Genomic DNA, 15938 nt, shown 5'->3' on the forward strand with positions numbered 1-15938 from the left:
GTGGAGATCTTTATAATCTACCTTTAGAGTTTCTGTTGTTTTGCATTGTACATTTCTACCTTAACCCAGGCACTCTGAGACCTTAATAGAGCGGCTAGAACAAGCTGGATTGGGATATCATGTGGACGCAGACAAAACTAGAGACAGACTGGGTAATTAAGGACATTTTTTATGAATGTTTTCCATCACGTGAAGAAATATTTAATATTAAAATTGAGACATTTTAAATCTGCTTGTTGTACATTAATTAAATGTTTTGTCACCTCATGATTTTCAGTCATTTGTAATTGTTTTCTTTTATATTACCAACTGATTGAAAAAGTTAGTTCCTGCCATAAATGTTAGTAATGCTGATTATATTTTCCAAGGGAAAAAGTGTGATTTATTTCCAATTCATTGTTTTAACAGACAAAATCCAACTTACATGATGTTGCCATTGTTATTTGTCAGTTGACTGGTTCCTAGCATAATCAGTTGGTTCCTGATCCTTTCTGCTGAGACCATTTTAACAAAAGGAAGAGGAACCATTCAGGTGACAATAACAAAAGAACAAACCATGGCAAAAATATCTTGTATATTAGGATTTTCATCTGGTAAATCATCTAATTTATGACCTGTCAGAAATTGTTCACTGCATATATATTTCAAGAGACGTTTTTTTAAAGTAGGTGATAGTAAATTTTCTTGATGAAGGCTGCATTGTAGTCAGGTGACCAAAGCATTATTTAACCCTTTACCTCATACAAGCGTCTTTGGATGCCTCTACTCCATTCGCATGGAAGCGCCTTTTGACGCCTCTGCAAGATTCGCATAGAAGCGCCTTTTGACACCTGCTGTAAACATCAGCCATTTTGAGATAGTTTTCATAGCGCCACCTTCGGGGAAAACCCCCCATTACATACTACATTCATTTCTGCGAATGACAATTACGTCAGATCACGTGGTCGCTATTCATGCACTGGTTGATATCTGCTATTTAAAGTAACTGGGTCGTAATCTCCACTCTCCAAAATGGCAGCTGTGGATTTCATTCAGTACGTACGAAGTTTTCACGATTAGAATAACAACCACGAAAGATTCAATAAATTAGGTAAAGGCTCTGATATTAATGTAGGCAGCAATTAGTTTTTATAAATTATCAAATTCAGATGACTTAGTGATATAGACGCACACGAAAACCTTGTAAATTTCGAGTATCGGAAATGGCAGCTACGGTTAGTCACACGGCCTCACTGACATGACGGTGAACGAGTTCTCTCAAGATTTCGAAGCACATAAAAAAATCTTCTGTTGAAAATAATTACACAGCTATAACAATCGGACATTACTCTTAAATTTTTCCACATATAATATATGTGTACCAAAAATGTAAAATGGTTAAAATTGTTGTTAAACGTAACATACACTAAATTGCTTAACAGTTCACAGGCAGGATTTCATTCAGTACTTACGAAGTTTTCACGAGTAGAATCTCAACCACGAAAGATTCAATAACTTTGGTAAAGGCTATGATATTTATGTAAGCAGCAATTAGTTTTTATTGATTATCAAATTCAGATGACTTAGTGATGTAGACGCAGACGAAAAACGTGTAAATTTCGAGTATGGGAAATGGCAGCTACGGTCGGTCACACGGCCTCACTGACATGACGGTGAATGAGTTCTCTCTCGATTTTAAAGCACATTAAATATTCTTCTGTGAAAAATAATTACACAGCTATAACAATTGGACTTTACTCTTCAATTTTTCCATATATAATAGATGTCTACCTTAAATGTAAAATGGTTAAAACTGCTGTTAAACGTAACACCACTACATTGCTTAACAATTCACAGGCATGCCTATGCGGATGCGGTCTGCTAGGTAACAGGTGTTCTATTTATAGCGTGCTGCACTTTGTCACTATGCTCTATGAGGTAAAGGGTTAAATGAACACCAGAATAGGATCTGATAGTTTTGTATCAGATGGCTCAAAATTAGACTCTGTAGATGTTGACAATTGTTACCACAATAGAAGTCCTTCAGATGTGTTAAGCTGTATGTTGTTTGGGTTTTCTTATTGGTTTCATTATCTATTCTGTCAGCATAAATCTATAGCCAGCTGAACTTACCTGACACTTTAAGTTTTCTTCCATACTTTAGAATATATCAACATGAATTTCAAATAGAATGTCTTTGCAGTCAGTGTTTGTGAAATTCTGAAATCATCTAGATAAATGCCAAAATTAAAAATGTTGTCAATTTGTGATACCATTTTGGTAATAGGGATTTAAATGTAATGATAGTGCACCTCTCAGTACCTCAAAAATTTATATACCTTTTACCTAATTTTATCACGTTTATCTTCTGTTTTCTTGTGTGTACTTTGCGATTCTTTTCTTGGGTTTATTTGGAATGGGTTATAACTCACTTTGCAATTCTTTAGATTCACATTTTTAGAACTCAACTTTTAATCAGCATAATAGAGTCAGTATTGCATTGAGATCCTGTGAAATCCTAGTAGTCACACACACACACACACACACACACACACAAATCAACACAAAACCTGTACTAATACTGATGGACAGTTTAAGGTCTGATCTTGTCTCTTCATATAATCATCCAATTGACAGATTAGTCTGCAGAACATCAGTGTACATTTTAGACACTTACCACTACCGTTCTTGCTTTAGGGTCAGCTGAATGGGTCTTTCAGCAATATGTACATATTTCCACATCAAAGGTCTCTGTCTGACAATTTATAAATTGACATGGAATACCACAACTGTATGTCCTGTCACGATTTTGAATTTTATATCTGCATCTTGATGTTGCTTTGGCCCGAATTATGTTTTTCTGCTACATTGTAATGTGTTGTAGGGTTGGTAATCCATTATACTCAGTAAGTTTTTAAATTCATTTTAATTTCAAGTACAGAAGATATCTGACTTATGTAAATCTCATTGATCTGTTTTATTGGTTCATGTGAAGCACATGTTTCCCTTAATATGCTGATTTGGTCTACAAAACCTAACTAATCCAAAAGGGAAATAAGGTAGTTTGATTGATAGAGCCTCAGAATCCTAATCCAAGGCTTGCAAGTTTTATATATGCCCAGGTCAGCCCATGCTGCCTGCCATTTTGTGTCCTTGTGAAAGGTACTTTGCTCCCTTTTTGTCAGCTTGATAAAGTCAAAACTGTGTTATAAGTGCCATTAAAACCAATAAAACCAAAATGAAAAACACTAATCCAGACACCTGCTTATCCAGTTAACACTTTGTTCCCCACCCCACTCCACCGCAACACACAAATGAGGGTCTGCTCTATAGTTTTAATGGATATCTTTGATATGTATGATATAATGTTACAATAGGAGGAATTATGTATAAATGAGGTTTTACTCTATAGTTGTAAATGATATCTTTGATATAAAATGTAAGATGTTACAGTTACAAAAGTTTCTGTTTCATATTCACAGGTCGAGTTCCTATGAGAAGATTGGTATACAGGGTACAGCCACTACCACAGAGTTTGTTGCCCCTTGTATGGGACTTTGGACAGCTAAACACAGAGATTGAAGACCTCTACATCAGACAAATGGTCAGGAGATATGTAAGTACATTTGTCGGAGCTGACTTAATTGGCTTTAATGGATTTTTTGCAATGCTTTTATGTTTCATAGTGGTAAGGCAAAGTTAGCTTATGTAATGACCTGCAGGGAACCCTATATATGAAACCGTATTGTGTATAAACCCATCTGCATTGTGTGGGATGTGAGAGAGACAGCAGGGGTGTATCTAAGTGATAAAATACTCACCATTCCTCTAGTTGTTTTTTTTTGTTATAAGTAGTAGTAGTGCAATAATGCCAAGTCATTTCATATCACACACAAAAAAACATTGATTTTAAACTGCCAAACACTCTGACAATTTCATGATTTGCAGATAACAAATCCATAAATCTGCAACTATGACAAGTGGAGAACTTGGTATTATGAAACATTACTAAAAATATCAGTTTCTTAGAAGGAGTGTTTTGATTTGAGAAAGTGTTTTATAGCTTTTTAGTGTATTTAGCAAGGTACCATATCAGCTAGTAATTACAGTGGTCCCCATTTTGAACGGCTCCTCAGACCAGCGACCATCAGCTTTTTACTGCGAGAATCCCTTATTGCTGACAAGTTTATGATTAAAAGTATCCCTTGAGGATGGCCAATAACAGCTGCCAGCATATTAGTAAATTTTACCCTTTATGAGTGGAGAGATATTGGGGTTATTGGTTGATTTGTAAATTCAGCAAATTGACATTTGTTGCAACATGCTGATGCTGTACCTAACATTAATCTGTATGAACAAGTAAGTAATCTACTCACAGTTATCCTTACTGTTGTGTTCCTTAGATGTCAGATTTTATCACTTTGATAATTACTGTCAGTTAGTAGCATTGATATATTATCATACTTCCTTCTTAGAAGTACAGTATTGTTTGGGTCAAGTCAGCATGATGCCTGGTAGCCATAAAGTTAAACTGGATTGTTAGCTATTGTGGCTTCTCTTTCATATATTATGAAATATATTTGAAAGGGTAGACTACACTAGAATCAGTCAATCACAAAACAAGCTCACTTTTGTAATCATGGGGCGTTTAATGTGGTAGTTACAACTTAGTTTGGCAGTAATATATTTGCCAATGAAGGAATAAGTTGTTGCAGAAAGTGCAAAAGTGTTGTAAGATATTCTCAGTTTAACTAAACAAAAGGAGGGAGAGTCCATTAATCCTTGCTGAAAAATTGGATATCAGAAATATTGAGATAAATGTCCTCACTTATGGATACGTTCTACAGCAGTAGGAAGGTGGAATTGACGAAGAATGACAGAAGTTTATACGCTGATTTTATTTACAAGGTTTTCAAGTGGTTTTACACTGTGATTGATGATTATTCATAATCATTGTAAATAACATTGATATGGCTGATCTGGTTTTTCTACTTTTTCAACTTGAAATATTAAATAGTAACCCACTTATGAAATATAAGTAATGATTTATTTCTATACATTTTAAACTATTCATAAATGTCAACACACATTTGTAATTCTGAGAAATGCAGTCCTATTAGATCAAAATAGCTGCTTTCACTAGGGATATTGGAGACTACAGTAAGTAGTGGTGTACATTATGTGGGCATTTCTTGGTAGAAAATATAGTTGAGTGATTGATATTTGTGACATTATCCACATCAGTACTGCGTTATGGTTGAGTGATTAATATGTGTCAAATTGTTCACATGACTCTTCAGACTTTAATGATAAGATTATCTACACTTCAATACTGATAGATCAATTGATGATGATTATCCAGATGAATTGACTTCAGATTAAATTCAAGAAAGCAGTTCAAGCCATTGGCAGTTATTTCTGTTAAAGTCCACTAGAACATATAATACTCTTTGAACAATTCTGGGTATTTTACCTAACTTGGATGGAACTGCTGAGATTTCTTAGTTATTGCTGTTACAAGTTGAAATTTCATGATACCAGGTTATATGTAATTTAATTGAGATCATAGATGCTAACAACAGAAATTATGTATTTAAATTGAATATGCTTAGGACGGTTTTACCAATACTGGTTTGATATCAGTTTATAGGATAAAACCTGCATGTAAATGGTCAGTGTTATATTTACTTTTTTTGTAGCACAGCTAGGTTTGATACCTGTGGTATGTTTGCTCAGTACATAAGTCAACTTATCAACTGATACCATCATTAATATAAATACCATCCAATATTCTTACAATAGTTGAAAAATAAATGCTGAAGTATGCATTTCAGCTGAATGAGTTTTATTTTAAAACTTAAATATTTTCAGATTCGTGATAACAGACTTCCCAACTTGTTAGGATTGATTGAAGTGATCAGTGGTGTTCTCACTGCCTCGCAAGACTTCATGAGACAACAAGAGGTATGCACACTGATAGAGAATATTATCTCCAGTTTATAGATAATATTGCATATACTCATCCTTGGTGACAATCTCTATTTTAGGCAAGAAATGAGGCTTTCTTCTAGTCCTTTAGCATCATATTGCTTTTTATTTAAAAGAAACATTCTTTCAAGTCCTCATGCCATGGTAAGGAAATAGTGTGATTATCCATTAGGGATAATGCTAAAATCTACACTTACACAGTGATGTGGTAGTCTTGGATATAAGGAATCGATTTAATTGGAGGATATTTTTAGAATAATAGCCTGGCTTTGAAAAACAATTTCATTTCAAGTTCATTTTGTGTTATTTTAAATATACAAGCAAAAATTTAAATAATATTTGTGATTTTTTAAGTTCAGGTTTTCAGTACCAGAGCACACAAACCAGGACAGCCAATTTTCTTCTGTTAAGCAGATTTTGGCTTCACTGGAAAAGGACATCCTGTTAGGCTTTAAGTGGGGGTCATCTCAGAGTTGTTATAGCATCCAGTGATTTTAGTTATCAGTATGACATAATGATTCCATGGCTGAAAAAAGGAAATTTGTTACTACCTGTTGAACAAACTTTAGATGCTGTGATGCCTTGAGTTGATAAACAACAGTTTAATTCCATTTTCAATTTTAAATGATCAAAACTTTTTCTGGCAATCAACAGGTGTAAAGAATACAGGATCACTCCATCAGATTACAGTTACTTGTTAAGTCAGTATTTTATTCACACTTTAAAAAATCTAGACATTTTAAAGTTTGAAATGCATCCTTATGAATGTTTGTTTATTAACTCGACTAGTCATAAACAAGGAGAGTTTATTGAATGGCCTGTTGTCAGTAGTCTGTCATCTCTTGGCACAAGTTTGTTTTCACTACTTATCCAAAACTCATTGGAGAACAGCAATGAAATTCTACAAACAAATATAGTTACCCCTGAATGACATCCAATATAATCACCAGAGTCCATCTTAAAAATCTTGTTATCGCTACTTCCAAATGGAACTTCAAATCAGCATGGGGTTTTAACTAAAAGTCTTAATGCTAATTCTCTAACATGGATGGGCATATTGTCAAGGTGTTTTAACCAGAATAGATCTTAGTCCATTACAGCAGTTTGTTTTTTTTCTTTTTGGTTTACACAATTGTGAACTTTGTTTACATTTCGAAAACAATATTTGGTTGTACAGTCAAGCAAAAATCTTTTTTTTTGTTGTTGTATGATCAAGCAAAGTCTACCATGTCTAGTTATCTGCAAAATGGAATCCATGATTAAAACAGTTATATGAGGGACTTTACTGGGATGCATGATAATGAGGAGCCACTGTATATACCATATTTACAGTTTGGATTTTGCTGTCCCAAACATGCAAAACTATTTCATTAAGTGTCTGAATGAAAAAATAACACAAGTAGTGAACACAGCACATATGATATTGTGCTATCCCTTGGTCAAACCTCAAATTAATCATGAATGAAAACAGATATTACCTGCCTTATTTCAATTCATAAGACAATATAAGTGTATCTAAAAATAAAACTTTATGTGTGATGCAGAATCTGTTGCATCATCATCTGCTGTCCTTGAACAATTGTCATGTTGTATTCCTGTCATCATCTACCATCCATGAAAATCTGCCATATTTTACCCTCCTAGCATCATCTACCATTCACCATATTTTCCCTTGTATCATTATCTATCATTCATGAAAGTCTATCATGTTGTACTCTTCTATCATCATTTATTGTCCATGAAAATCTGACATTGTTTGAACCTCCTCTTATTACCTAATATCCAAGAAATTCTACCATGTGGTACTGACCTATCATCATATACATGACATGAAAATTTGTTATGTTTTACCTCATTATCATTAGCTGCTATCAGTAAAAGTCAGCCATATTGGACCACTCTGGTGGCCTAAGTGGTTAGAGCATCAACTACAAATGCAGGAGGTCATGGGTTCGAACCCCAGCTGAGTCATACCAAAGATGTATAAAAATGATACTAACAGTTGCCTGTCTTGGTGCTCAGGATTAAGAGGCTAGTGTTAGGACTGGTCAGCATAGTGTCAGAATAATGTCACTGGGTGGGACATCATGCTATATGTCTGCAGCATGATGCCCAGTGCTAGACATAACTATAAACTGCCACACTGCAAACATCATAGAAATATGTCTGAAAAATTGTTAAAGGTACATTAAAAATCCAAATAACACCCACACCCACATCCATGCATGCATGCGTACACAAACACACACACACACACACATTGTTCCCTCCTATAATCTGATGCTTTCCATGAAAATCTGCCATGTTGTTCTGTCTAATCAAGATCTACCATCAATTAAAATCTGTCTTCATGTTGCAGTTTCCTATAATAATCTGCCATCCATGAAAATCTGCTCAGATATAACATAGTTTATACATAAGGTTTGTCATTGAATACAACAAACAATGTGAAGTATGGCAGGTTTTTGTTATAACTTATAAAGTAGTTATGGAATTAGCACCAGGTTATTGTATTTCAGTGGAACATATTGGTGAGTAGATGATCAGAATCTTAAATATTTTACTAACACAACTAATGAAACGGTTTTTAGCAATTTAGTATACAAAACTTTTATGAGACTAATCACACAATTCGATTCCATTACTTTTGATTTGAAAACAATATATAAAACATACTAAATGCAGACCTGTTTTGTTATAGATTAATTTGAGCTAACCACTATGAAGTTGAGAGAAGCTGTTGTAATATTCCTGGCATCAATTATATGGATGGTGGGCTGCTTGTAATAAACAAGCTTAAAGTTGGACTAATATTTGGTATCCTCTGTGACACTCAAAGAGTCACCAATAACTCTGATACTGGTTTTCATTACAAGCAAGATGACTGTCTCTTCTCTTTATCTTTAAATTCTATGACCAGAAAGAGGACATTTGAATTGGATTCGTATTCAGATTTAGACACCTTGCATTTTTCTTTGTTAGATACGTTATCCGATCATAATACCTTATGGGAAATACTACTAACTCACAAATCCAGCCATCTCAGGCTAAAACGTTTTAGCTAAAAGTTATCTGTTCCAATGGCAGTTAGATAGAGTGATCTCCCATTAATACAGTTACTGCTGCCAAATCCTGTGAATATTTAGTTACTGTTTCCGCTCACGCCAAGTAGCATGCTCTCTACAGACATGCCTCACTATCAATACACACCTCTCCCTCAATAACTCAAGCACAATGGGGTCCAGAAAGAGAGACTGAACTACATAAAAGCAATGGTGCAAGTTACCAAGGGACCTCCAAAAAATAAGAAGTGATGCCATCCCTACTGGGCATCAAGAAAACTTTATGGGGCAATTAGGCTGTTTAATAGATGTTTACTCATTTTATAATTGCATTGGGATTAATTGTCAACAAAATAGCTTCTTCTGAAGAGGTTATTTGCTTTTTGAGCAAATATCTGAGCGCCAATTTAGGAATTTTAAATTAACTGCAGACTCTGAAATTTGCTTCTCCACAATGAACTGTGTAGGTAAAACAAAACTTTTATTCACCAAGTACTTATTTTGCTTGGTTACCTGTGAATGAATAGGCTAATTTAAGGTAGTTTAATTAAATTACTTGCATAATAATATTTCTAACATTGTTTGATTGATCAGTTTAAATGAGTTAACTGACACATGATCATGACCACTAGCTCTTATGCAGGTAGTATTTGCATACCTTTTAACTTTTCTTTCATTCCACTCAAAATTTTATTTGATACAACGATGTAATTAAGTTGATAATATAAAGCAGGTCTGTTTTAATTCAATGCAACAATTTAACAAATACTTCCACATTCAGTTACTTAATTTGAGTAAAAAATGAAATTCTCTCAGACATGGCTGTTACAGTAGATTGACATATTTCACATTTGAATACAAGAGGATGCATCACATTTATTATGATTACACTTAAACTGAACTAAAAGTTAGAACTAGAACATGAATTTCACTTGATAAAGCATATTTCATTGATATGAAGTTCTTAAAGTCTTGCCACCAGCAGGCATTAGTGACATTTTCATTGATCAAAATTTCATTGAATATTGTTATTTATATTGTACCAGGAATGTTGTTTGGAACGTAAATTTGACAGAATATCAGACATCTTATTAAAAATGTCATAATGTTGATTCAAGTTTCTGGATACTGTCCAATGTTTTCATTGAGAAAATGCACAATATATCAAGGTTTCAGTTACTTGTCTAGATCATGATTTTCTTCCAGTTCAACAAATAGGGTCCAATTTTGGGTTATTTGGAAGTAAAACACAGGGGATCGATGGCTAACCCCACATTATAAGTGGGTTCATGAGATATCATATGAGAGAAACTGTTCTCTATCATTATCTGTGCCTTGGACATTTAAATTTTAGCTTTTTAGCCAGACTGTTTTAGCCTTGGAGAACTGGTTTTGTTAGGTAGTAGCAGTATGATTTGGTAGGTATTATTGCAGAAACATATTTTACTAGAAAAAAATTGGTTTCTTTAAAATCAATTATTTTGGGAAACATTTAAAAATAATGGAAAAATGATTTCTTTTCTGTCTTTGAAAAAGAAATGGAGATCATGTGGGAAAGGAAATAACGGAAAAATGTTAGAACTTCTATAACAGTGATTAAGCTTGTGATAAAATATAATAAAACACTATTTTTAAAACAAGATTAAAGGGTATTGGAAAAGAAAATGTCACATTTATTGTCCTAAGAGCAAAAGCTAGATCTGAAGTAGAAGGTAAAAAGCATTTTTTATAACTTGGAAAAAAAATACATTACAGAAAACCTGATATGTAAAATAATTCCTGATGAGTGGTTAACAACAACTGATTTGATCACCATTTTCAAGAACAAAAGTATTTAAAAATCTGTATTCATCTTGAACATTGATGTTAATAAAAGCAGTATGTTCTTTGACACCTCACTTATAAACCAGTTATTTACAGATCACATGGATTTACAAGAGGTTCTACTTTCAATACCAGAATGTCTCTCTGCATTGAAAATGTGAAAAATGGAAAATCAACTGGTTTAGATGGGTTTACTATATAAATCTATAAATTCTTTTGTCAGATCTTGGGTTATGTATTGGAAGAGTTCTGAATTATACATATGAAAATAATTTTATCTCCAGAACACAAACGCAAGGGGTCTTTCCTTGTAATACAGATGGGGAAAATACAAAGTTGACAAAACTGGAAGCCTATATATATCTTTTTATGTAGATCTCAAAATCACATCTTCAGCAAGGCAGATATTAAAAATTAATAAACCTTTACAAAAGACAATTAATGAATATGCAAAAATAAAAAAAATAAAAATCATTTAAAATGATATACAAAAATTGCAAGGCATAAAGAATAATAGATGCAAAACAAAGCTGAACTATTGTGTCTGATAATGAACATTGTAGGTACAGTTTGTCAGGAGAAAAGAGTAGTAAATAGACAGTGAATCTTAAGAATTTTAGTTTATACAAGAAACAGTGTCTTGTATATAGTTACATTAATGACTAGGTTCCCATGTTGCTGAGTTGTCTTAAGCACTCACCATTACAGATCACTGCCATCTCACCTGTGTCTGCATGGGTTTGAACCTTGGGCTCTGACAATGTGGGTATGTGAGAAAGCATGTCAGTAGCTTCTCGTGGGTCGGTGGTTCTTTCAGGGCTTTTCCTGGGTTCTTCCTCCACCATTTATACTGGTAACCATGTATAGCCTGTCTGGTGCTGAAAAATGGCATCAAACCTTATGACAGTAACAATAACAATAATATTAATGATCACTAATGAAAGAAAAAATTAATATTTTCAAAAATCATTTGTCAAGGCCGTTTATGATGATGAGGAAGGCAATCCTCTGAATGTTTAGGATGAATTTTTCGATTTTTTTTATTAAAAAATTTACATTTTAAATTTTTTTTATATACTTTCATTTTCAGGGAGAGTGCAGCTTTGTATCCTTACGAGATGTGGAGCGTGTTTTGAATGTAATGAGCTGGTTCTATGCACAAAGCCAAGAGGGGAGAACTCTGTTTGACCAAATGGACGAAATTATTCAACCTTTCGCTGATGAAGAACCAAACATTGAGGAGGAGGAGGAATATGAGGAGGGATATACAGAGGAGGCAGAAGATATGCCAGTAATGAATGAGCCTCCAATAAGAGTGAGAATTTAATAAAACTGCAATTAAGAATCTTGAATTAAAATAACAGTCTACTGGTTTTTACCTTTAAAATTTGATTGCATGCTCCAAAATCATGATTTATGATTCAAAAACTTTATTATTATTTAAAAAAACTTCAATTTTTTAAAGTCCATGATACATCCCTTCCACCTACACCGTCACTATTCTTTTCATCCTCCTGTCTCAGTATCTTCACATTAATGTCTGCAGTTCAAATGCCAATAGCTTACGGTGCCTCTTCATTTCCTTCTGTCATGGTCTGTGTTAGTTGTGTGGATACTCACCTGGCAAAACATAATGTCATCTAGTTGCAATCAATAATCAAAGGAAGATTGATCTAATAAATGAACTCCAGTTTCATAATTTAATTTTCATAAAACTTGCCATATGAAAGCAGTGATTTGTGTCTGTTTATTAGGTATCAATAAGGGAATAGTTTTTCTATAAAAAAAACATCGTAATAGAAGTACATAACAAAAGGATCGTTTTATAATTTTCATGAGTGCAAGATTTTAGTTAATTTTGTCAGGAGTGTTGATCTTTTCTATGAATGGGTTATTGTAGAGAATTTAAATTTCAGTGTCTCAGGATACAGTGTAGATGTGTGAAAGAGAACATACTTAAAGTGTATACTGGAAGAACATTGCATACATTATCATTTGATTATCGAATGTTCCATGACCAGAATGTTTAGTATGGTTACCTTGTTTCGTCTTACAAAGTAGTACACAATTATGTTGTAGTAAAATCACTGACTATACAAAAAATATGACTATTCTTTAATTTGCTGTTCAGTAGATAGTAAAGCTTAGTGAGCTTATGGTATAGCCCTGCCTCCATTGTGTGTCATCTGTCTATCAGAAATTGTTCTTTTTAATTTCTTCTAATTAGCTACTGGACCAACCATTATTGGCAGGGATAACCCATTAATAAAGAACTCCATTTTCTTTCCTTTTTTTAAACAAATTATGCCAATCTATAATCAAATGTGCCTAAATATGCCTTCCATTACCTGATTACCAAAACAGAAAAAACTTTAATCATCATTTCATAATGTGACCAAAAGCATTCTGATGTAGAAGCCATTGAGTTTAATATAAGTAATGTCAATCTGTTGCAAAATATTACCACTATCACTAAAAGTGAACAAATCTTTAAATGACATCTCAGAAACTTCTGAACAGATTTTGAAAAAAGTTGACATTGCATCCTGGAATAACAGCCTTCAGAGTTATACGGATGGTGCCAATACATTGTCAGATGTGGCCATCATTACTAAAGGTAGGATCCTTTTTGAATGATGTCAAAACCACTGAAAGCATTTTCGCATGGTTTCCATTAAAATTGATTTAAATCATGCCAATATGCCATCATTTATGTTTGCTTTACTAAAAAAATAGAAAAACCTCAGATTTATACCAGTGATGCCACTCCATGAAAAAGTATAGCCATTATTACTAAACCACTTGTCATAAAATAATCCGACTTTAATAAAATTCGATAGAATGCACCCTTACATAAAAGCTTTTCAAGTTTGGATAAATTATGCCATTCTGCCAACAAATATATGAAAAAAATAAAATAACTTCTTAAAACACATGAAACAGTACATTAACAAATTTAACTAATGGCATGAAAGGTTTTCATTTTTGTACAAATAGAGGATATCTCTATATTTTTAGTAGACATAAGGAAATATTTAATGAGTAAAGTGGAAACATTTCCTTATATCTACTGAAACATAGATTTTCTTTTTCTTGTATATTTTTTAAAGCATAAGCCAATGATTTGCATGAATTTTGTTCTCCATTCTGTGCCATTACTGCATCAATAAAAAGAAGTTCTAGAATTTTATGATAATATTTCAGACAGCAACTTAAACAAATTTAGCTAATATATATATATATATATATATATATATATATATATATATATATATATATATATATATATAATGCTCAAAATGGATTATTTTATCAAAGTAACAACTGTTTCGTACAGAAGTTTAGAGATTGTATATGTAATTTTAAAAATTATGTATTTTTTCAATTCTTAGGAAAGGAAGAGATTTGTTTTTTTTTATTAAGACAGTTATTGCATATATTGGTACAGTGAGCATAGCTGGGGCATGGGTATGGTAGAAATATCATCGACCTTACAGAATGACATCTTTAAACAAAAGAGGTCCTGGCATAAAAAGCCTATTACAGTAAAACCTGTTATGAGAGACTGCTCCTTCTGCCAACAAAAAATGGTCTCTCAAGACAGGTTATCTCATAACTGGTTTATACAAAAAGACAGTTTCTAATGTCAAATTTCAGAACTGTTTAAAGAAATATAACCACAATCATTGTACATGTATTCTATTCTTTATTAATAGTTCTTGTTAATATATTGTAATAACCTGCATTTAGGGAGTGCAATATACATACATGTATACAGTAAACATAATTCATACAAACACAATTCATACAAGCCGCCCAATTTAGTCTCAATTTTTTAAATTTAAAATCAGTGCATTACCATTGAATTGCTCAAATGAGTTGACATTTTCTATGATCCTCTGTTTTTTTTACTTCGTCAGTTAATTGTTTGCTGGTATAGTCTACATGTTTTGAGTTAGCAAAAGTAGGGAATATATCAATGCTGGTGGTTGGCATCCTTGTTAATTTGATTAATGACTATTTCTAGCTAACTGCTTAAGACTGTACGATACATACTCAGTATGTTTATAGCCCCTGTTGTTTAATTTGTATACATAATTGCATTTAAGTTTGGTTTTCTCATCTTTATTTGATTGTTACATACACATGTTGACTGCATGTCAGTCAGACTACCGTATTTACCGCATATGTTGGGACACAATAAAATAATTATTTTTTTTCCTGTCCCAGAACTTATGGTGAAACATTTTTTTCACTTTGGTCATATGTCCCAAGACTTAAGAACGAAATAAATTGGTATTGCATTTGTGCTCTCCCCCACCCCAACTGCACATCGCAATAAAATAGATAAATAAAACGCTTAATTGACAGAAACTAACCTTGTGTTGTTATCATTTATTCCTTTTTTTCAACATGAGCATTAAAGAATAAAACATTTCCACGAAATCCGTATAAGTAGCGTAGGCTTCAATACTGTAGTGTGTATCAATTATGTCCGATACCACACACCATGTTGTTCATTGACATGAACACTGAGAAACAATTGTGTGTGGTTGTGCTCAAAGGTTTGAACATGTTATCCGACTGAAAACTGGAGCCAACAAAATCGCATACAAGAGGGGAATAGTCAACTGATATCTTGAATAAGCCATTCACACATGACACGGTGTTGGGTGCAAAATAATCAAGATTGAATTATATCCAGGTCTACTGTATGACAATATCTCGCAAAAAAAAAATCATCATCTGAAAACACATTCACTGGAGTACAAGTGACAGTCTTTTCACCAGCTAGGGTTACATAATTATCCTTACTATAACAAGCACACATAAGCTCTGGTGGTGAGTAAACACGACTGGCAGCAAGCAGTTAACTCCTTCTTTGAACCTACCGACAGGACATCAAAGACAAAAGGTTATTTTTATTACAAAGCAGGCGATCTCAGAAGCCGACCCCAGTTACTTTATTTTGTAAAGGATATCAATACAAAGGTTATTTTATTGCAAAGCAAGCCGACATCGGAAGTTGACTATGGATTCTGTGAAGTGAGCTGATTTTTTTTTTTTCTTTTTTGAATATACAAA

At 33.2% G+C, this 15938-nt stretch overlaps 1 protein-coding gene across 2 annotated transcripts in view; it reads left to right on the plus strand.

The window, feature by feature from the left end:
* The window catches only part of LOC149786032 (E3 ubiquitin-protein ligase rnf213-alpha-like), a 354737-nt gene that overhangs the window by 147462 nt on the left and 191337 nt on the right, over positions 1 to 15938 (plus strand). For both annotated transcript variants that reach the window (XM_089976319.1, XM_089976318.1), the window contains exons 39-42: positions 70 to 152; positions 3462 to 3595; positions 5851 to 5943; positions 11944 to 12168. In XM_089976319.1, coding sequence (XP_089832445.1) covers positions 70 to 152; positions 3462 to 3595; positions 5851 to 5943; positions 11944 to 12168 — 535 coding nt within the window. The remainder of the gene's footprint in view (positions 1 to 69; positions 153 to 3461; positions 3596 to 5850; positions 5944 to 11943; positions 12169 to 15938) is intronic.

This window comes from Sinohyriopsis cumingii, chromosome 12 (assembly GCF_028554795.1).
Source record: "Sinohyriopsis cumingii isolate HCF-2022 chromosome 12, ASM2855479v2, whole genome shotgun sequence".
NCBI lineage: Eukaryota > Metazoa > Mollusca > Bivalvia > Unionida > Unionidae > Sinohyriopsis > Sinohyriopsis cumingii.